General features: G+C 48.8%; 2 protein-coding genes across 4 annotated transcripts in view; one reads left to right on the top strand and one right to left on the bottom strand.

Annotated features, from left to right (window-relative positions):
- Window positions 1–673: 673 nt before the first annotated feature.
- C9H5orf22 (chromosome 9 C5orf22 homolog) lies at window positions 674–16,931 on the bottom strand. Of its 2 annotated transcripts, none has more exons than XM_077353448.1 (9): window positions 16,698–16,931; window positions 13,886–14,031; window positions 11,641–11,790; window positions 9,518–9,980; window positions 8,317–8,379; window positions 6,816–6,937; window positions 5,732–5,798; window positions 3,949–4,088; window positions 674–905 (listed from the first exon to the last, which is right to left on the bottom strand). In XM_077353448.1, exons 1-9 carry the CDS (start codon window positions 16,773–16,775, stop codon window positions 749–751), a joined length of 1,386 nt encoding a protein of 461 aa, XP_077209563.1. In that variant the 5' UTR covers window positions 16,776–16,931; the 3' UTR covers window positions 674–748. The 2 variants fall into 2 exon arrangements, with proteins under 2 accessions (XP_077209563.1, XP_077209564.1); XM_077353449.1 differs by lacking the exon at window positions 16,698–16,931 and adding an exon at window positions 15,834–16,608.
- A 37-nt stretch (window positions 16,932–16,968) lies between these two features.
- Window positions 16,969–20,754, top strand: part of DROSHA (drosha ribonuclease III) — a 108,050-nt gene continuing 104,264 nt past the window's right edge. Inside the window, exons 1-2 of one of the 2 annotated variants that reach the window (XM_077353447.1) lie at window positions 16,969–17,131; window positions 19,666–20,441. In XM_077353447.1, coding sequence (XP_077209562.1) covers window positions 17,117–17,131; window positions 19,666–20,441 — 791 coding nt within the window. In that variant the 5' untranslated portion in view covers window positions 16,969–17,116. Of the gene's footprint in view, window positions 17,132–19,574; window positions 20,442–20,754 lie in introns of both variants that reach the window. The other variant, XM_077353445.1, reaches the window with a different exon arrangement.

The following is a 20,754-nucleotide window of genomic DNA, read 5'->3' on the forward strand; positions in this document are numbered from 1 at the left end:
TGCCTCGCCAGATTAGAAGTCAGCGTTCCTAACCACTACACCAAATTGTGTAGGTATGAAAACAAAATATAAATCTTGAAGCAACAATTCCAGACAGCAGTAACGGCCAGGGGGGAAAACCAATTCAATAAGACAAGAAAAGAAAGTATAAGCCGTGTCAGAAAAGCCACAAATGTTTGTTATTTTTAAAATATTCTGCTGGATTCCTGCTCTTTTCCATGAACATTGATTCACAAACGCTCCTGCCTTCCCTGCCTTGCCACAAATCCTGTTAGTCTTTCAGGTCCTCATGGATTCTTGCTCTGTTCAGTGACTCCCAAAAGCAGATCCCCTGCCACAAATCCTGTTAGTCTTTTTAAGTTGCTCCTGGACTTTTGTTTTTTTTCTAATGCTGCGGACAGACCAATACAGCTACCTGGGTTGATCTATCAATGACAAGATTAGCCATTCCTTTCTCAAAAGCTCTGCTGGTTTTAACACTGCTAAAAAGAGGGTGAAAGAGTCATTTCTGATCTACTCTCTTCTTCCTGGCAACTCTCTCTCTCTCTCTCTCCCCCTCTTGCTCACACACACACACACACAAACACACGACAGCAGCAGAGAGTTCCAATGAAAACAGGAAGAGTCCCAGTCAAAGGCATCAAGAACAGAGTGTCACAAAGACAACACAAACTCAGAGAAAAGCCTTTATTAACGGTGCCACTGCATACAGAGGGGGGAAAATATAAAACTATTTCCAATGCACAAATCACATGGTGGACGAAGAATCGGTTCCAGCAGGGCTGAAATCTTCCAGATACTCTAAATGAACATCCAGGGTGCCATATACGGAGCGAAGGTTGTTCAACACTTTTTCTTGTATAAGTTCAACCTGGTCAGCGGGGCAGTAGTCATCCAAGCTGGAACTGCGAACAAGAACACAACTGTTATCATCACATATTTTCAGCAATTACACCCGTCATTTAATAAGTCACAGAATTCCCATAATTAGTTCCCTCCCCCTTAACCAAGGCAGCTTGACATAATATTTATGCAGAACCAGCCTAGGCTCTGGGAGACCCGAGTTCAACTCCCTACAGTGCCCTGGAAGTTCTAAATCTAGCCTACCTCAAAGGGTTGTGCCGTGAGCGCCTCCGGGTATTTCCTCGGCCAGAGGGTGAAGACAATACAGTTACGAGAATCAGACTGTTGCATTAGACGTACACGAAAACACTAAACATTCAAACTCCGTCGTTCTCAAATTTTTGTTTAGAATTTCTTTTCAACTTTTTAACGGCAAATTATTTTAATGTCAAATTAATGATTTTGGTGAGATAAACTTGCTGGTTTTGAAAGTTTGGAAACTGTCAAAAAATAATGGTGCATCTTCTGAAGCATTATGCTTGCTTCCTGTGGATGTACTCTGCGGAGCTTGGATCGCGAATGAAGCCCGTACCTTGAACTTGGCCACCTGGATGCTTACGGTTCAGGTCTCTGTGTCATTTATTTTTTATATTTATTTATTTATTTATTTATAATTGGATTTATATACCGCCGTTCGCCAAAAGGTCTCACAGCGGTTCACAATAAGTTCACGAAAATTTACATTTCTCTGGTCGACAATTCCTTCCGTGACAGGTATCCATATCCTAAGGATTTTCCCTATGGATGCCATATAAGATGTTTCCATATCAACAAGAGATGTACATCTTAGTTTAATTTGTATCTTCTCTTGTCCTGGCCCCTGACCCTACTGCTTCACCCTTTGACCTCTTTGCTCTTTCCTTGGGGAACCGGATGTGACTTTGATCCCCATTCCAAGACCACCAGAGGTCCCCCTCCCCGTGTCAGAAAAGCAGAGGAAAAGTCTTTTCATTAAATAAATAAGTATTCAAAAATAAGCTAGGGCTCACAAGCCCATTGTGCCCCCCCCCCACAACAACTTGGAGAATTGAGGATCCAGTCCAGATCATGGGAGGTGATGGGACCGCTTTACTCTGCTCTGGTTCGGCCTCACTTGGGAGTACCGTGTTCAGTTTTGGGCACTCCAGTTGAAGAGGGATGTAGACAAACTGGAGCGTGGCAACAAAGATGGTGAGGGGTTTGGAGACCAAGACATATGAAGAAAGGTTGGAAGAGCTTGTGTAGCCTAGAGAGGAGATGACTGAGAGGGGATCTGATAACCCTCTTCAAGTATTTAAAAGGGTGCCATATGGAGGATGAAGCAGAATTGTTCTCTCGTGCCCCAAAGGGACAGACCAGAACGAATGGGATGAAACTGATTTAAAAGAAATTCCATCTAAACATCCGGAAGAAGTTCCTGACAGAGCAGTTTCTCAGTGGAACAGGTTTCCTTGGGAGGTGGTGGGTTCTCCATCTTTGGAAGTTTTTAAACCGAGGCTGGAGAGCTATCTGACGGAGAAGCTGATTCTGTGAAGGGTCAAGGGCGTGGCAGGGTACAGTGAATGAGCGATAGGGTTGTGAGTGTCCTGCATAGTGCAGGGAGTTGGACTACGTGACCCATGAGGTCCCTTCCAACTCTATGATTCTATGATTCTAAGCAAAATGCCTGGAAAAAGCAGGGTTTTTGCTTCTGCCATTGTGGGACACAGAACGACACAGAATGATTGGTGGGATGTAAGACACAAAAAGCTTACAACCCTAGAAGACACATGGCATGTACTGGGATTTCCCCCAATTAATGCCCCACACTGCATTCCCAAGCAGAATACACCCTTTAAAGTCCAATGAAATCAATAAACTTGGAAGAGTGCAAAGAAGAGCTAAGGATGCCGCTACCTAACCTTATAATGGCATCATAAGGCAGGGTGTAAAAAATTATGCATGGGGTGGAAAGAATGGACAAAGAGATTTTTATCTTCCTCTCCCAAAATACTAGAACCCGAGGACATCCAATAAATCTGATGGGCAGTAGGTTCAAGAGGGACAAAAGGGAATACTACTTTACACAGAGAGGGATTAAAACGTGGGATCTGTTGACAGAAGATGTAACAATGACCCCAGGAATAAACAACTTTGAAGGGGGATTCGGTAGATTCATGGAGGATAAAGCTATCAATGGCTATCAGCAATAGTGACTGAAGGAAACCTCCCCATTCAGAAGCACTAATCCTCTGGATCCCACAGCCCCCAGAAGGCTCTGTGCCCTGTTGCTGGCCCTCCAGACAAACTGGAGGGCCACTGTGTAAGGTAGGATGCTGGATTTCATGGAACACCGGTTTGATCCAGAAGGGCTCTTCTGATGTTCTCATGAAGGTCTTGGCCCTTCAAAGGACATGGATAGCTATTGTGTGAGACAAGAGGCCTGACTAGATGGACCACCGGTCTGACCAGAAGGGCTCTTCTGATGTTCTCATTAAGGGCTTGGCCCTCCAGAGGACATGGATAGCTATTGTGTGAGACAAGAGGCCTGACTAGATGGACCACTGGTATGATCCAGAAGGGTTCTTCTGATGTTCTCATGAAGGTCTTGGCCCCCTAAAGCAGGGTTAGTCAACCTGCGGTCCTCCAGATGTTCATGGACTACAATTCCCATGAGCCACTGCCAGCAAATGCTGGCAGGGGCTCATGGGAATTGTAGTCCATGAACATCTGGAGGACCGCAGGTTGACTACCCCTGCCCTAGAGGACCTGGATAGTCACTGTGTGAGACAAGAGGCTGGACTAGGTGGATCACTGGTCTGATCCAGAAGGGCTCTTACAAGATACTCATCTAGATAGTTATTAGGCATTGGCAAAAATTGTTTTTAAACAATTACCTTGCTTTAAAAAAGAATGTACATGCTGAGTCTGGCTTCTCAAACTCCAGCACGTGTACATTCTAGTTCAGTGGAACATGCTGATCTTAATGTTCTGAGTTGCAACAACTCCCCACAGGCCATGCATGGAGACAGCTGTGAGGACGCCTTGGGGCGAGGCCTTGCAGGACACAACCCCACCAGAGCTTACCGGGCGACTGTCACCATTGTGGGCTTCGGCAGATTCATCAAGAGATGCTTCACAGCCTCTACGAGGTCTTCTATTTCTTCCTCAGTGCTGACATGGTGAGGAATTTCCGAGTAATCGCAGGTAAGCCCAGCCTGATGGACCTGAAAGACGGTCAAGAAAAGTGGTTCACCACTGCAGGGAGCAGCATGGGGCACATTCAATAGGAGTTCCCAACTGGATGGTCCTGATTAGTACTCAGATGGGAGACCACCAAGAAAGCCCAGGGGATGTTATACAGAGGAAGGTGATAGCAAGCCATCCTTGCTCACCTCTTGCCTGGAAGCCTTATAAGCTGGCTTTCCTCCACTAAAAGATCAGGTCTGATACATTTTCAGCGGCAAAAGATGGACTTCGGATCTCATTCAGTGAGATACTTAATTTTAAAATTTGTTTTTAAGCTAGCGTCATGCATAGTGACCATGGAGATGGTTCCAAGGTCATATGCATGAGTGGATCAGAGTCGCCTGAAACTCAATCCCTACAAGATGGAGGTCCTGTGGCTGGGGAGAAAGAGGCAGGACCAGGAAACACACCTACCCTTCCTGGAAGGGGTGCAGCTGCAAGTTGACATACCGCCAGGAATTTGGCCGAGATCTTCGACAGCTCCCTATCTATGGAGACACAGGTAACTAGACTAGCTCAGGTGGCGTTTTTCCATCTACGCCAAGCCAGGCGACTAGCGCCCTATCTGTCCCCGGAATACTTGGCCACAGTGATCCGTGCAATGGTCACTTCCAAATATATATCTTGCTTTAGATCGGCCTTCCCTTGTCCCTGACCCAGAAATTACAGCTGGTACAAAATGCAGCTGCTGGGGTCCTCTTGGGGTCATCTTGGAGGACTCATATTCAGCCTCTCCTGAGGCAGCTGCATTGGTTGCCAATTGCGAACCAGATCAGGTTCAAACTTTTGGTATTAACCTTCAAGGCCATCCATAGTCTGGGGCCTGCATATCTGAGGAACTGCCTGTCTCCATATGCCTCCCCTCCCCAGGACCTTTCGCTCTGCGGGTTTGAATCTGTTGGTGGTCCCCAGCCCTCGGGTGGTATGCCTGGTTTTGGCCAGGCCCTTTTTGGTCCTGACTCCAGCCTGATGGAATGAGTTCCTGGAAGAGCCGAGGGCCCGGTCACAGTTCCGCAGGGCCTGTAAGACCGTTTATGCACTGGGAACTTCACTGCCCCAACTCCCGTGCAGGAGCAAAAATCGGGGGCAGATGAGGTGCACCAGGCCAAATGCTCCCCCGTGTGGGTGCAGGAAGAGTTGGGGCAACCTGCCACAACTAAAACTCCAGCCTGCAGCCCAGCATGAAACCTCCAGTGCATAAACGGTCTAAGACAGAGCTCTTCCACCAGGCACTGGGCTGAGGCTGAGTTGTGGAAGATTGTGGGTCCCTCCTTAGGATGCCTTGAATATCTAGGGCTGGAAGTACCCCCTCCCGAGGCAGACTGGCGGTGTGGGTGGGGGGGTGAGCAGAGAGGGAGTTAGATGGCTGATGCCGCCTGGGAATTTTGTAATTTTATCAATGTTTTTATTGGGGCCTTACTATAAGTCGTCACAAGCCAGCTGGGTCTGGGAGTGGATGTTAATTAATTAATAGATAAACCCCCTCTTCTTCTGAAATGCAGCTCTTCTTTTTTCCTTAGACGTTCTTGAGGCAATTGTTACAGCCTCAGTTTTCGCCTTCAATGTGACACCACTTGCTTTCTTTGGAAATTCTAATCAAAGGAAATTAAGCAAAGCTTACCAATTCATAGTTTGGGGTTTCCACTCGGTTCTTCAGACTACGTATGAGTGGAATTAGAGGCGCCATCCTGTGATCAAACACACATGCAAAATTAGAAAACTAGCTTCAAATGAACACCTCGACACAAGATGTTATGCCAAAGGCCAAGAATGTTGGCCATCTAGAGCCAGGATCTCATGGACAGCACACCGTTCTGCAATCAAGGTTTCTTTCTGAATCTGGAGTGCCAGTGCAAATAGCCTGGTGTAGCAGTCAGTGTGTCAAACTGGAATCTTAGAGGCTCAGGTACAAACCCCGTCACAAAACTCACCTAGTGACTTTGAGCCAGCCATTCACTTTCAGCCTAACCTATCTCACAGGGTTGTTACATGCATAAAACAGACAGAGGTACACTGTCCTCAGTTGGGGGGGCAGGGGGTGCATGAAATAACCAGAGCTGTCTTCCAGAAAAATCTTCTTGAAGTCGGTTTTCAAGAACTGGCCCTTAGCATCTAAAACAATCTCACAGACAAAAGGAACCAGGCATTTCAATATATTTGGGGGATGCAGAGTTATGATTTGAGGGCTGATTCCCAAAGCATGGGCATCACTTCATGTCTTGCTATTTAAGGTGCCATCTGACCCTATTGAAAACAAAAATTGTATCTGAGAGGTTACCATATATAAGGCCTTCATTGTGGTGCCCCAACCACTGGAGATTGTAGAACTAACTGATAAGGAAGTTCAAGAGAATACATCCTCCAGGACTGAATCAAGACCTAGGTTTCCTGTCTCATTACCAATGCTGATTTCTCCACGCTTACAATCTATCGGCATCTCACGCCTAATCTAATCATGCCTGCTGTTATCATTCAATTGCTATTGTCATTTGGCATCTGAAATCACTCTGCTCTACAAGATATGACAGATGAACCCACATTCTAGAAGTATCGGAAGAAATGTGAAGTGTGACTCACAGAAGCTCCTACCCTGCCATATATTTGATTGATCTTTAAGCTGCTCCTAGATACTTGCTCTTTTGTGCATCTTCTTCCTAATGTCCTAACCGGAAACATCACCCAGACACCACTTGGGAGATCCTTACCCGGGATTTAAAGCCCATCTTTCCAGAATCTCATCCGAGTCATCATCGCAGAAATCTGCAAACGCTGCTTCCAGATCTTCCAGCTGGCGGATGCGATTCTCAACGCTGTCCAGCAGATCCTCCTTTGAACAGACGCATAGAAAACTGGTGAACAGTGGCAGCAAACAACAGCTGGATGGGTGTATTAGGGCAGGGGGACATTTTGGTGTCTGTGGCCTAATTCAGGGGTAGTCAACCTGTGGTCCTCCAGATGTCCATGGACTACAATTCCCACGAGCCCCTGCCAGCGTTTGCTGGCAGGGGCTCGTGGGAATTGTAGTCCATGGACATCTGGAGGACCACACGTTGACTACCCCTGGCCTAATTCACACAAGAAAGGAAATGACGCAGAACTGGGAGGAATTGGTTGCCATGTAATCTCCCCCTAAGAAGAGACTCCAGTCTGATTTTACCTTCACATACCTGCTCTGGAAAGCTCATCTGTAACCACTATGCCACAATTCCCAAAGGTCAATCCTCTCCCACACTCAACGAACATTCCAAACCACAGGTTTTTGACACCCATATCTCCACACCCATGCCCTCATTTGCCACCTTGCCACCACAACCTCCCACAAAACACACACATTCAACCCCATGCCCTTAGAGACTGGACAACTCCTCCCCTTCCTCTTCCCACCGCCAAGCTCTAGTGCCCCTTGTATTATTGGATACAACGGGCTTTGCCCCTAGTAGCATATAAATATATAGCAAATGTTAAAGCGGAATGAGAACAACATTTGTTCCCCATAATATATTTCTGGTAAGGCCTTGGAGGAGGAGCGTGTCTCACCCAGCGCTTAACGCTCACTCAGGGCAGCTGTCCCGCCCGAGTGCCTCCTCCTCCAACCGGCTTGCCTGTCTGTCCATCAGACAGCCAATCCCCTTCCATTCATTCCCCACCCCTGACCACCCCCTCCTCCTTCCACTTCCCTGTGAGGCTCGGAGGCTGCAGATCCCTGCCGCGTGAGAGCTGCCCCTACCGGTGAGTTCCCTAACAGCTGCCTGCAGCCTTTCCGGGTCCTGGGGGAGAGGAAGGCCATTTGCAGAGTTCTTCCATTCCCTGCCCCTCAATCTAGCGCCCGTTGTGTTCCTGAATGAAATGGACTGGGCCCCTAGTTTGAATCTAAACATATAAAGATATAGAATAGGAATAACACTATTCTTTCTGATTTTTTAAAAATTGTGAGTTATATGTTGTTGAGAGGATTTTGATGTATTAATGGGAGGGAGGGAGGGAGGGAGGGAGGGAGGGAGGGAGGGAGGGAGGAAGGAAGGGAGGAAGGAAGGAAGGGAGGAAGGAAGGAAGGAAGGAAGGAAGGAAGGAAGGAAGGAATTGTAGGCCAACTCATGAAGCAACATTCACAGGTCTACCTTCACTCCCCCCCTCCGCTATATGGTCAGAACTTACTCAGGTAAACATTAATCGGTTATCCTTCTCCTGCGCATGGGAGTCACATACCTCTGAAGCACTGCTGCTTGGCTTCTTAAAACTATAAAGTTCTTTTAGGAGCTTGTACTCTTCCTAAGTTAAACAAAGGGGGAAGAAAATGCAGCATGTTAATGATCCCCTTCAGGCCAATCTGCACATAATTTTTTTCTTAACACAGAAGTAACAAGATTGCTCAAAGCAGCTTACAGTCCCCTTCCCTTTCATCTCCCCACAGCAGACACCCTGTGGGGTGGGTGAGGCTGAGAGAGCCCTGATATTCCTGCTCGGTCAGAACAGCTTTTTCAATGCCGTATCGAGACCAAAGTCACCGAGCTGGCTGCATTTGGGGGAGCGCATAATCGAACCCGGCATGCCAGATTAGAAGTCAGCAGTCCTAACCACTGCACCAAGCTGGCTCTCTTTTATTACTTCTTTTAAAGATGATAATCCACCTTGACTATGAAGGCAGATTATAAACGTAACAGACTGAAACAATAAAATTCTTCAACAAGGCTCTCATCTGATCAAAGATAACTTAGTTGTTGAACCATTTAAGTTTAATAGAACAAATCTGCACCAGTTTGTTTGTGAATAACCCAAGAACTGACAAAAGGGCATTTCTCTTTGTTTGCTGATGAATTAGCTGAAGTATCAGGTTCCATCTCAACTTTTTTTACGGTTGAGAAACCCCTGAAACATTCTTCAGGCTTCGAGAAACCCCAGAAGTGACATGATCATGCCGAATATGGCTGGGAAGCAGAGTTGTGGACATGCCCACCAAGGACCCCTCGCCTTCCCACCCCCTCCAGGCCCATCACTGGCCATTTTAGGAGGAGGGGCTGACATGACTGTATCACCCGACAAATGCTTAACACATTAAAATATATATATTGACAATCAATTAACTCCCACTCATTCTAGAAACCCTTCCTGGGTCATTGCAACCCCTGTGGTTCAGAAAGCCAGATATAAGAGGTCAGTACCCCAACCTGGATAGCCCACGTTAGTCCGATCCTGGAAGCTAAGTAGGGTCGGCCTGATCGGTTCTTGGAGGGGAGACCACCAAGGAAATCCAGGGTTGCTAGGCCGATGCAGGCAATGGGAAATGACCTCCATGTGCCTCTTGACCTTCAAAATCTTACAACGTTGCCAGAAGTTGGCTGCAATTTGATGGCAAAAAAGAAAAGAAAAGAAGCAGATCAACTGGCAACATCACATCCGCGCAAGTTACCTGAGTGTATATCTCTTTGAAAGGATTTTTAACTGAAAAAAAATCCAAGTCAATATCTAATACATAAGCAGCGTCCTTCTGCAACACCTGGAGAACGTCTTTGATAAGTTCTGTGGTTTGACAAGAGTGCGTCCCAAAGGAGCAGGAGGCCGAGGTACCTTGGAAGCCATCCGCCGACTCTTGCCTGGGGGAACTCGCTCCGAGGGCTTCAGGCGGTGTGTCTGAAGAGCCGTGGGGAGGAAGCACGGGGTCCTTCGATGAAGAGGCAACGGCCGTCTCCGCTGTATCGCCGCTTAACTTGAGTCTCTTGGCGGAAGAAGGAAATCTGCCTCCCTCTCGGGAGTCGGAGGGCTTGGTGGGATTCACAAGGCAGACGCTCAGCTGCAAAGTCTTCTGGTTCTCCAGCTGATCGGCAGGCACGTACAGACCGTCGGACAGGAAGTAGCCCTCGGTGCTTGTAACCCTGGAGGAATCACACACCTTAGCATGCGATCAGCACATTTCAGGGACGAACGCGTCCGCCCTGCTTCGTTCTATCTGACCCAACTGCATTTCCAAGGGCGGGCAGCCAGAGACTTCGAAAAGGGTGCAAGATAAGCATGCAAAGCCATTCCCTGTTTACTTGTTACACCAGAAAGCCTGTATATTTGTTCTAAATTGTTACACTTATTCACAAAATTTAAAAATGACACGTGAATACAGAATATGGTCTAAAGCTGCTAGACCAGTGGTTCTCAACCTGGGGGTTGGGACCGCTTTGGGGGTTGAACGACCCTTTCACAGGAGTTGCTGCAGGGCGAGCAGCTTGGCTGGAGTGTGTGTGTGTGCACCACCACTATTGTCGTTCCTCACGCAGGTGTTCACACTCGGCCGCCAGGCACTCCAGCTGCGCCCACAGAAAAAAACCCAATTTATATACAATTTTCATGCCACTGGTCAGTTTCGGTTTAATTTCTGTGAAAGAACCCTTGCATCGTTTTATTGTTGGGGGTCACCACAACGTGAGGAACTGTATTAAAGGGTGAGGAACTGTATTAAAGGGTCATGGCATTAGGAAGGTTGAGAACCACGGTGCTAGACCAAGGTTTCCCAATGTTACACCTACAAGCAATCATGGGACGCCCATGTGTTTCCTGTTGCCATCTTTCTCCTTGCCCCCCACAAACTAACGCTTTCCTGGCTTTCCTTCATCTCCACGGAGTAGGAGGAGTTTTAGAATAACCCGGGAGACGTCAGCTTTGTGTCTGCACATAACAACTCTGAAAATGCTGCTTCTTTTCTGGAAGGACAGTACCTTGGGATATTCTGTGACTGCCATTTTGGGGTGGTCCCTAACTTTCGAAATTCCAAAAGCACCCACAGCCATAACAGGACTGAGCTGGACAATACAATAATGAAGCAGAAGCCATGGCGACCGATGATATCGCTGCAGCTGCCTGTCAAGTGTTTTAAGGAAGTGGGTGGGGTCAAGGAAAGCCTTTGCCCAGCAAAGCGGTCTGTAATGCATTATTGAACTTAAGTGGGGACAATGGGTTTGTGGCTGGCTCCGCCTCCTACGGCAGCCATTTTGTGCCCGGGGCCCATCATGCCGTGTCAGAATTCCAAGTGGGTCCACTGGATCAAAAAGGCTAGGGACCCCTGCGGTAAGACCTTCTGGTACCGAAATGGTCAGTCAGAAGCTATTTAAGGAAAGCTACTCAGACAGAAGCATGCAAAGTCAGGGGAGACAGGTTTTCTCAGCCAGGGGTTCGTGATACCCTGAGGTTTCTTGACAGCCCTGGAAAGGTTTCCCAAATGAGTGGGAGTTAATTAATTTTTAATATTTTTTTAAATTTGTTAAACCTGTACCAGGTAATATGATCATATTATACAGCCATATCAACCCCTCCTCCCAAAATGGCCAATGCTGGGCCTGGAGGGGGTGAGAAGGGGAGGGGCCCAAGGTGGGCATGAACACAGCTCTGCTTCCCAACCATATTCTGCACTATTACACTTTTTCTGTGGTTTCTCGAAGCCTGAAGAATGTTTCAGGGGTTTTCAACGGTAAAAAAGCTGAGAAAGGCTGCACTAAATCCACGAGTCCACATATAAACTCTGTTAACAAGCACAAGCACTATAGTTACCTTATTGTAGTTGTCGAGGTGTCTTTTCCCACTAAGAAGCGATGGGTCCCTTCTTCGATCTGCTGAGCCCAAGGTGGGTGAAGCCATACCACTTGTGAAAAGTGACCGGCATAAACGGCGGGCATGATCCAGTTTTCAATACTTATCTCACTGAAAAGAAACCCAGACACCCAAAGGAAAAGGCGGTTGAGATGGATATTGATGGCTGAGAATGCAGAGTGCAAATTTCATCCTGATCACGGCATGACCAATACACGGAGTATAACCTCAGGATATTTTAAACTGCAATAAATTCGGGCTACACGTATTCGCCAGACCCTATGTCTAATCGTCCAATTTCTTTGATTAATTCTGGTTCTGCACAGAGATTAACGCATTCAACATATTTGTGTGTCACTGACCAGCTTTGGAAGAGCAAGAGTTGGTTCTTATATGCTGCTTTTCTCTACCTGAAGGAGGCTCAAAGCGGCTTACAATCTCCTTCCCTTTCCTCTCCCCATGAAAGACCCCCTGTGAGGGAGGTGAGGCTGAGAGCCCTGAGATTACTGAAGAAGAAGAAGAGTTGGTTCTTACATGCCGCTTTTCTCTACCTGAAGGAGGCTCAAAGTGGCTTACAGTCGCCTTCCCTTTCCTCTCCCCACAACAGACACCCTGTGAGGTGGGTGAGGCTGAGAGAGCCCTGATATCACTGCTCAGTCAGAACAGTTTTATCAGTGCCGTGACGAGCCCAAGGTCACCCAGCTGGCTGCATGTGGGAGAGTGCTGAATCGAACCCAGCTGCACTCCTGACCCCTACACCAAACTGGCTCTGGTTTTGTGATTCTGCTTTCCAACAAGTAGAAACCAAAGGGAGGACTGGAATGGAGGAATGCAAGCAATACATTGACCACACAGTCATGAGCACTTCCATCCTGGGTCCATGCAATGCCAACAGACATGGATAAGTAGAAAACTAGTCCTTCTATCCAGGCTTTAAGAAACAAGCATTTTAACCTCACACCGACATAACATTTACTTGCATCGTTCATTCCTCATGTTTGATTTTTGCACTATGGTTACTGATTGGACTGGAACTAAAGTACTGCAAAATAAAATAGCCTCCAATGAAGTCCATTTTACAGCCCAAACTCACACGCCATCTGGAGGTCCACCAGTGGGGACAGAGCTCCAAAGCCCTCCCCACTGTTGCCCCCCAAGCACCAAGAGTACAGAGCATCACAACCCAGACATAAAACCATCAGAGAAGCCATGTTGGATCAGACCAATGGCCCACCCAACATCCTGTGTCACACAGTGGCCAAAACCCAGGTGCCTGTCAAGCGCCGACAAAACTCACAAACTTCAGAAATATATTTATTTATTATATTTATATACCGCCTTCCCTGAAGCCTCCGGGCCACCCGTTTTGGTATTTTGAAAGAATTCTCTGGCATTGTGGATCATTGGGACTTCTTCCCACTGTGAATAAAAATGAACCTGACCCCCCTGGCATGGGTGTATCAGAACACACTTCCTCGGGAGGTGGGGGGGGGGGGGTTCGCCTTCTCTGGAAGTTCTTAAGCAGAAATGCTGATTCAGTGAACTTAGGCAGATTGTTAGTGGGTGGAAAGAAGGACTGTGCAGGTGCTTGGCTCTTGTGGCCATTTCTTACATTCTGCGGGGGACTGGACTAGATGACCCTGGAGGACCCTTCCAACTTTATGATTCTGTGTTATCCAGAGGAACTGATTGGCCACTGTGTGGGACAGAATGCTGATCTATACCAGGGGTAGTCAACCTGTGGTCCTCCAGATGTCCGTGGACTACAATTCCCATGAGCCCCTGCCAGCAAATGCTGGCAGGGGCTCGTGGGAATTGTAGTCCATGGACATCTGGAGGACCACAGGTTGACTACCCCTGATCTACACGACACATGAAACTGCTTTATGCTGGTCGATCAAAGTCAGTCTTGTAAACTCAGACTGGAAGCGTCTGTCCGCGGTCTCAGGCAGAGACCGATCTGTTAACTGGAGAAACCGGGGATTGAACCTGGGACCTTGTGCATGCCAAGAAATGTCCAACCACTGAGTCCCAGCAGGGCTATCCTTGCATACCAATTTCCCTTCTAGGAGGATCAAGGGCTTCTTTCCACACTAGACTTTTGTGACGGGAGATCGTTTCATTGAAGGCACAAAGTGTGCTAGGATTCAGGAAGGCATCTGGTGGCATCAACAGGTACGACCCAATGCCCGGTGCATGAACTTACCTGAACAGAACTTCTTTGTCAAACACGGTATCTGCAGGCATGTTCACTGGTATAAGGAGGTCAGGGTGGGAATCCAAGTGGACAAAGCTGATGTTGCTGGCGGGAAGATGTTTTGAACCAATGGCTCGATAAATGAAAGGAAGTACCTAGAATAGCAAGGAAGGAGACTCATGTCAGTTGGGGAACGAAGGTCACTATGGCAAATCTAGACAGCATTCTAAAAAGCAGAGACATCACCCTGCCAACAAAAGTGCGTCTAGTCAAGGCTATGGTCTTCCCAGTTGCAATGTATGGCTGTGAATGTTGGACCATAAGGAAGGCCGAGCATCAAAGAATTGAGGCTTTTGAACTCTGGTGCTGGAGAAGACTCTTGCGAGTCCCTTGGACTTGAAGGCGAACAAACCGGTCAGTCCTAGAGGAGATCAACCCTGCCTGCTCCTTAGAAGGCCAGATCTGAAGATGAAACTCAAATACTTTGGCCACCTCATGAGATGGAAGGACTCCCTGGAGAAGAGCCTAATGCTGGGAACGATCGAGGGCAAAAGAAGAAGGGGACGACAGAGAATGAGGTGGCTGGATGGAGTCCTGAAGCAGTAGGTGCAAACTTAAATGGACTCCGGGGAATGGTAGAGGACAGAAAGGCCTGGAGGATCATTGTCCATGGGGTCGCGATGGGTTGGACACGACTTCGCACTAACAACAACAAACTGGGGAGGGGGGAGGGCAGAAAAGTGGCTGACTCATTTATTGGCTGAGTTTGTACCAGCAGTTCTCCTAGCCTAGTCTACCTTAATGGGTTGTTGTGAGGATGGGAGATGGATGGCCCCAAAACTCTGGAACATTCTCTCTAAGAAATTTCTCTTGCCCCCTCCTGGTGCCATCTTTCACCACCATTTGTTTCTTTTTGGCATCTCCTCATTGATTTCCCCACCTCTGCCCAATATTTCAGTTGCTGTTTTTAGCTCTGACTTCAATTACTTTGGTCTGTTTTAAAATGTGATTTTACGACATGTTTTGTTAGCCACCTTGGAGGACAGGTTTGCCAAACTCCAGGTGACACCTGGTGATCTCCAAGCAACAGAGATCAGGTCACCTGGAAAAATGGCCAATTTGGAAGGTGGGCTCTAAGGCACGGGAGGCCAAACTGTGGCTCTTCAGATGTCCATAGACTACAATTACCATGAGCCCCTGCTAGCACTGGCAGAAGCTCCTGGTAATTATACTCCACAGTTTGGCCACCCCTGCTCTATAGCATTATACCCAGACTAGATTTATAGCCCGCTGTAGTCGCAATACAGCGGGCGCTAGCTTCTTGGGAAAGGAGCAGGCCAGGAACGAAGCCGCGGCCTCGCCTGGAGTCACTGGTGCAAAAGGCTTCATTCTGGGGTAAGGAGGCCTTTCCCGGAACAAAGCCTTTTAGCCCCGCCCCCAGCCGAGTGCTTGCATATGCCTTGAATAAATCTTTGTTGGTCTTAAAGGGGCTCCTGGACTCTGGTTTTATTGTGCTACTTCAGACCAACACGGCTACCCATTGGAATCTATCCCTAGGTTGTATTAAATGCCATCATAAATATAAAACTGCGTTCTCTGCAATTGTGCCAGCATCACAACCAGCTGAGAGCTACAAACTTCTATCGTAAACCGCACTGAGCCACACGTGAGTGCGGTATAGAAATGCAACAAAATAAATACAAATAAATAAACAAACAAGCTAAACGTGAACTGTCATCATTTCCTAGGCAAAGTTTATGTAAATGTCCAACACAAAACCAAGAAAAAAGCCAAAAACTAACATCCAACCTAACAACCTAGAAGGCAGAAAAAAAATCTAACACAGTATTAATAATACATTATTAATAATGCAGTATTAATAATGCCTATTTCTATTATAACAATCTGACTTCCCTCCCCCTTTTCACTCCCCTTTTATATTTACAGGTAACATCACCTGGTCTGCAAACTTAAATGGACTCCAGGGAATGGTAGAGGACAGGAAGGCCTGGAGGATCATTGTCCATGGGGTCGCGATGGGTCGGACACGACTTCGCACATAACAACAACAACAACAACAATCACCTGGTCAGGATTGCCTGAATCTTTTATTTTCCAGGTGTATTTCTATTGACCACCGAGGGAGGCGTTTGAGGTACGGTCTTGTGTTGGTCATCTGACACATTTCCAAAAAGGAAGGAGCACCCAAAAGATCCTGGCCTGCCAACAGAACCCCTTTAAGCTCTGATTTAACCCCTCACAAGGGTTCCAACTATCAACTGTAGGCAGTTTTTTAAATGTTTCAATGCTTCATTTCTATCTAATGGCCTAAGAGGTTTTTGTTATCCGTCTTGAGCCGCCCAAGTTAAAGCAGGATACAAATTTAAAAAATATTATTATTTAGATAGGAAACGATCACAGCTTATGTTAATCTTATTCTAGACCACTTTTGATATAGCTGGATAAACACCCCCTGGGTTTTTAATCCTTCTGTACACGACTAATAAACCTATTTCGTTCAATATTTTATTTGTATCCCGAAAGCGTTCCCAGTACATTTCGATTCCTGCCCCCTTCTCTGTCTGGGTCAACCCCCGGCCCCTCCAGGCTGGCAGGCAGCAGAAGACGGGAAGGCCCCGAGACTTCCGAGAGCGGCTGCCAGTCCGAGCCGGCGATACTGGCTCCGCGGGGCCAGCACAGAATTGAGGTGCGCTCCGTCGAGGGCGCGGTCGTCTGGCCCGAGTCCCCGAAGATGCCGAGCGAAAGGCGCAAGGCCGTTCCCCGGGGAGCGCAGAGGTTTCCCGGCACCCGCTGGACTCACGTCGTGGTGATCCTCCACCACCCACACGGGCAGCGCCGGGTAAGTGCGCAGAGGGCCGCCGCCGCCGGAGTCGCTCATGACGCCCACTGGAGGCCCGCCCGGAACGTCCGAGCGTTCCAAATCGAACGTTCGAGTCCCGCAGCGTTCCAAATCGAACGTTCGAAGCCCGCGGCGTTCCAAAGCGAGCGCTCTGAAGCTCCGGCCCTCCTTCCCTGCCGGAAAGCCGGAAACCCGGGCGGACGCGTCCACACGTGACACACGCGGGCATGGCGGGAAGGGAAGGCGGGGCGCGGCCTTGGAGGCGCAGCCGCGGGACCTGGCCGGCCGGTGGGCCGAAGCTTTGCCCACGATCCTGAGTCGGGCCGAGCCTTCCTCCTCCGAGGTTCGCGTTTCCCCCGGCAGCGGCGGTGCGGACCCAGATGAAACCTCGGCAGGTGAGGCTGCAGAGGCGAGCGAGCGCCCTCCCCCCGGGCTTGGGGGGCCACTAGGCGCCTCTGGGCCCTTGGGGCTGCCCTTTGCACGACTCGCATGCACGACTTCCCGGCCCTTTATTTGGGGGGTTTCCCTCGGAGTCGGCGCGGGGGGGAGAAGGTTGGGGTGGGCGGCAGGAGGACGTAGCCGGAGCCTCCCCGGGCCTCGGGTCGTGTCTTAAGAGAAGCGCGGGGCTCCCTTCTGCAGCTCTTCCCCTTTAGATCGGCAGGTCTCCGTCTGCACGCCGAGTCATGAAAAACGAGTCGCGACTAAATAAGCAAAATGCAGTTTGCACAGGCGAGGAAGCAATGCTGAGAACGTCTGTGGCTCTCTTTATCCCGGCCTGGCCTCTTGCGTGGGCATTGACTTTCTTTATGCTCTGCTTTGGTCTGCCGTGGGGAAGCCAAGCTGCCCAAATTGTTGTCTTCTCCGTTTAATCTTCACCATAACCCTGTAAGGAAGGCTAGGCTGAGAGTGTGCGGCTGCCCCAAGGGCACCCAGCGAGCTTCCATGGCAGGGTGGGGATTTGAACCCGGGTCTCTTAGATCCCAGTCCATGTAAGGTTTTTACAGGTGGCTCCAATCTAATGCATCTTTAACTTGGTGCAAAAGATCGATTAAATTGAAAGCAACAGAGTACACCAAAACAAAACCTGCTAGAACTGATGTGGAATCACACGGGTTCAGCATATATCCCCAGAGTGTGTCTCCCCACCCACCCCCAGGAGTCCACTTTCAACCAAAACCACTTAAATTGTCCTCCTGTCCTCCGTTTTATCTTCACAGCAACAACAACCCCTTGAGGTAGGCTAGACTGAGAGTGTGTGGTTGGCCCACAGGTCACCCAGCTGAAAGGCTGAAAAGTCTGGGACTTTTCCGGTTAGGTAAAGAGGCAGCCAAAGGGGGACTTGAGGTTTATAACATTATGCAGGGGGTGGAGAAAGTGAACAAAGAGAAGCCCCCTCTCCCAAATCCTGGGATTCGAAGGCATCCAGCGAGGCTGATGGGCAGTCGGTTCACAGTGAACAAAAGGAAATGCTACTTTACAGAGAGAGTGATTAAAATGTGGTCTAGGCCAGGGGTAGTCAACCTGTGGTCCTCCAGATGTTCATGGACTACAATTCCCATGAGCCCCTGCCAGCAAATGCTGGCAGGGGCTCATGGGAATTGTAGTCCATGGTGTGGTCTAGGCCAGGGGTAGTCAACCTGTGGTCCTCCAGATGTCCATGGACTACAATTCCCATGAGCCCCTGCCAGCAAATGCTGGCAGAGGTTTATGGGAATTGTAGTCCATGGACATCTGGAGGACCACAGGTTGACTACCCCTGGTCTAGGCTGCCAGAAGATGTTGCGATGGCCCTGGGAATAAGCAGGTTTCAAAGGAGGTTAGACAAATTCATGGAAGGTCAGTCTATCAGTGGCCTTGGTGACTAAGGTGACCCAGGCCTTGGTGACTATGGGGATCCTCCATGTTCAGAGGCAGTAAGCCTCTTAATCCTAGAGCCAGGAGGCAGGATCCAGGAAGGCCTCAACCTCTGTCCCATTGCCTGCCTCTGCAGAGCAACCGTGGAATTGCCTGGAGGCTTCTTGTGCAAATAATAACCAGGCCTGATCCTGCTTGGCTTCTGAGATCTGATGAGATGGGACCATTGAGGTCAAGACATGTGCAAGTTAACCTGCTTTAAAGTAATCAATGCAAAAAAAATATCATCTGGATGGTTTGGTGAGGGTTACCCCCTTAATCTGTTTCTGGGTGAACACACTGGAGGTGGCTCAAGGAGTGAAGGTTGAATTCATCCTGATATTCGACTCATAGATCTGGAATTCATGCTGTCCACTTTACAAAGTTCTAAGGCATGTGCCATTTTCTTGCAGGGGGAATGCATTAGATCTGGTTGGCCACTGTGTGAGAAGGGAGGCTGGACTAGATCTTTTAACCCAGCAGGGCTCTTCTGATGTTCTTCTGAAGGCCTTGGCCTCTGTGCCTCCTTATTGGCCCTCCAGGGGAACTGGTTGGCCTCTGTGTGAGACAGGAGGCTGGACTAGAGGGACCCCTGATCTGACCCAGCAGGGCTCTTCTGATATTCCTATCAGAACGGCAAGAAAGTAGTCGGCACCAGTCGGATTACATCTGGGGAATATATTCTGATATTCTTATCGCCGTTAAGACCAGCAACGTTTAATTCTGGATATAAGCTTCTGTGTACATGCTCACTTCTTCAGCTAATTGCATGCTTGGGAAAGCCAATTCCCAGAATTAAACTTTGCAGGTCTTTAAAGATGCCACCGGGCTCAACTTTGTGTTCTGCTGTTTCAGACCAGCATGGCTACCTACCTAGATATATCTAGAGAGTGTTAAGTCCTTAATTTCATGGGGCATAATGTGTGCTTTTAATATTTTTTAAAGGTGTACAATGTCTTTCCATGTTGGACGCGGGGCCCCCCGGGGCAGAGGAGGGGCCGCTGTGAGGGCCTTGACACAAACCTTTCGCCCCCAGAACTTGAGACAGCTCCATCCGCAGCAGCCTTCGCCTCAGTATCAGTACGACCAGCAATCCGTGACTCCTTCTGCCTATCAGAGTCCTCCCGCTACGACCTACGTGCCTCCTAGGCCGGATTTCGTCCCGTATCCGCCACCCATCCCCCCGTCGCCTCAAGGCGCCGTTGGCCAATGTCCCCTGCGGCCTCCCTTTGCCGGCCACCAAGTGAGACAGAGTTTCCCCCTCCCCCCTTGCTTCCCCCCGGCTCCGCCCCCTGTCCCCAACCCTGGCAACCCCCCCGTTCCGGCAAATGCCTCCGGGCAGAACGCTTTTCCGTATATGATGCCCCCTCCCTCCATGCCGCACCCGTTGCCCCCACCGATCATTCCTCAGCAGGTGAATTACCAGCCTGTGTACTCGCCAGCCTATTCGCAGCAGACCTTTCCTCCGCCTAACTTTAACAATTACCAGCACAATGCAAATTCCTACCAAAGCGGCGGCACCAACGCAAACAGCGGCGGCAACGCCAACGCCAATTTCCGGCACTCGGGCCAGTACCCCGTGGAAAAGCCCCCGAATGAGCGGAGGTCCCCTGAGCGGGGGAAGCACTACGAAGAGCACCGCCACCGGGAACACTGCCACGGGCACGGAGATCGGCATCGGTCCACCAACCACCCTGAGCGGCGGGATCGTGGGAGGAGCCCAGACCGGAGGCGGCAGGAAGGTAGTCGGCACCGGTCAGATTACGTCAGGGGAAGGACTCCGCCCCGCCACAGAAGTTACGAATGGTGCAGGTAAACTGGGTTAAATCCACTTAGGGCTGAGATTTGTGTCCTGCCAGGAGAATTCTGGGTTCGCGATAGAAAACCAACAGAAAGACAAGGAACCTTTCCAAGGCAATAGTCTTGTTCTAATTTTATTCTAACTGTATATATGTGTGTGTGTGTGTGTATGTATATGAATATATTCAATTTTAATACAATATTTATATGCATGAAGAATCAACTATAATGGTTTCTAGATAATGTCTGTTTTCAATATGTTTTCTTCAGTGGTTGAGTCTTCCAATATAAGATTGTTGCAATAGTAAAAGATTAGTGAGGAAAA

The sequence above is a fragment of the Paroedura picta genome, chromosome 9 (assembly GCF_049243985.1).
Source record: "Paroedura picta isolate Pp20150507F chromosome 9, Ppicta_v3.0, whole genome shotgun sequence".
In the NCBI taxonomy this organism is placed as follows: domain Eukaryota; kingdom Metazoa; phylum Chordata; class Lepidosauria; order Squamata; family Gekkonidae; genus Paroedura; species Paroedura picta.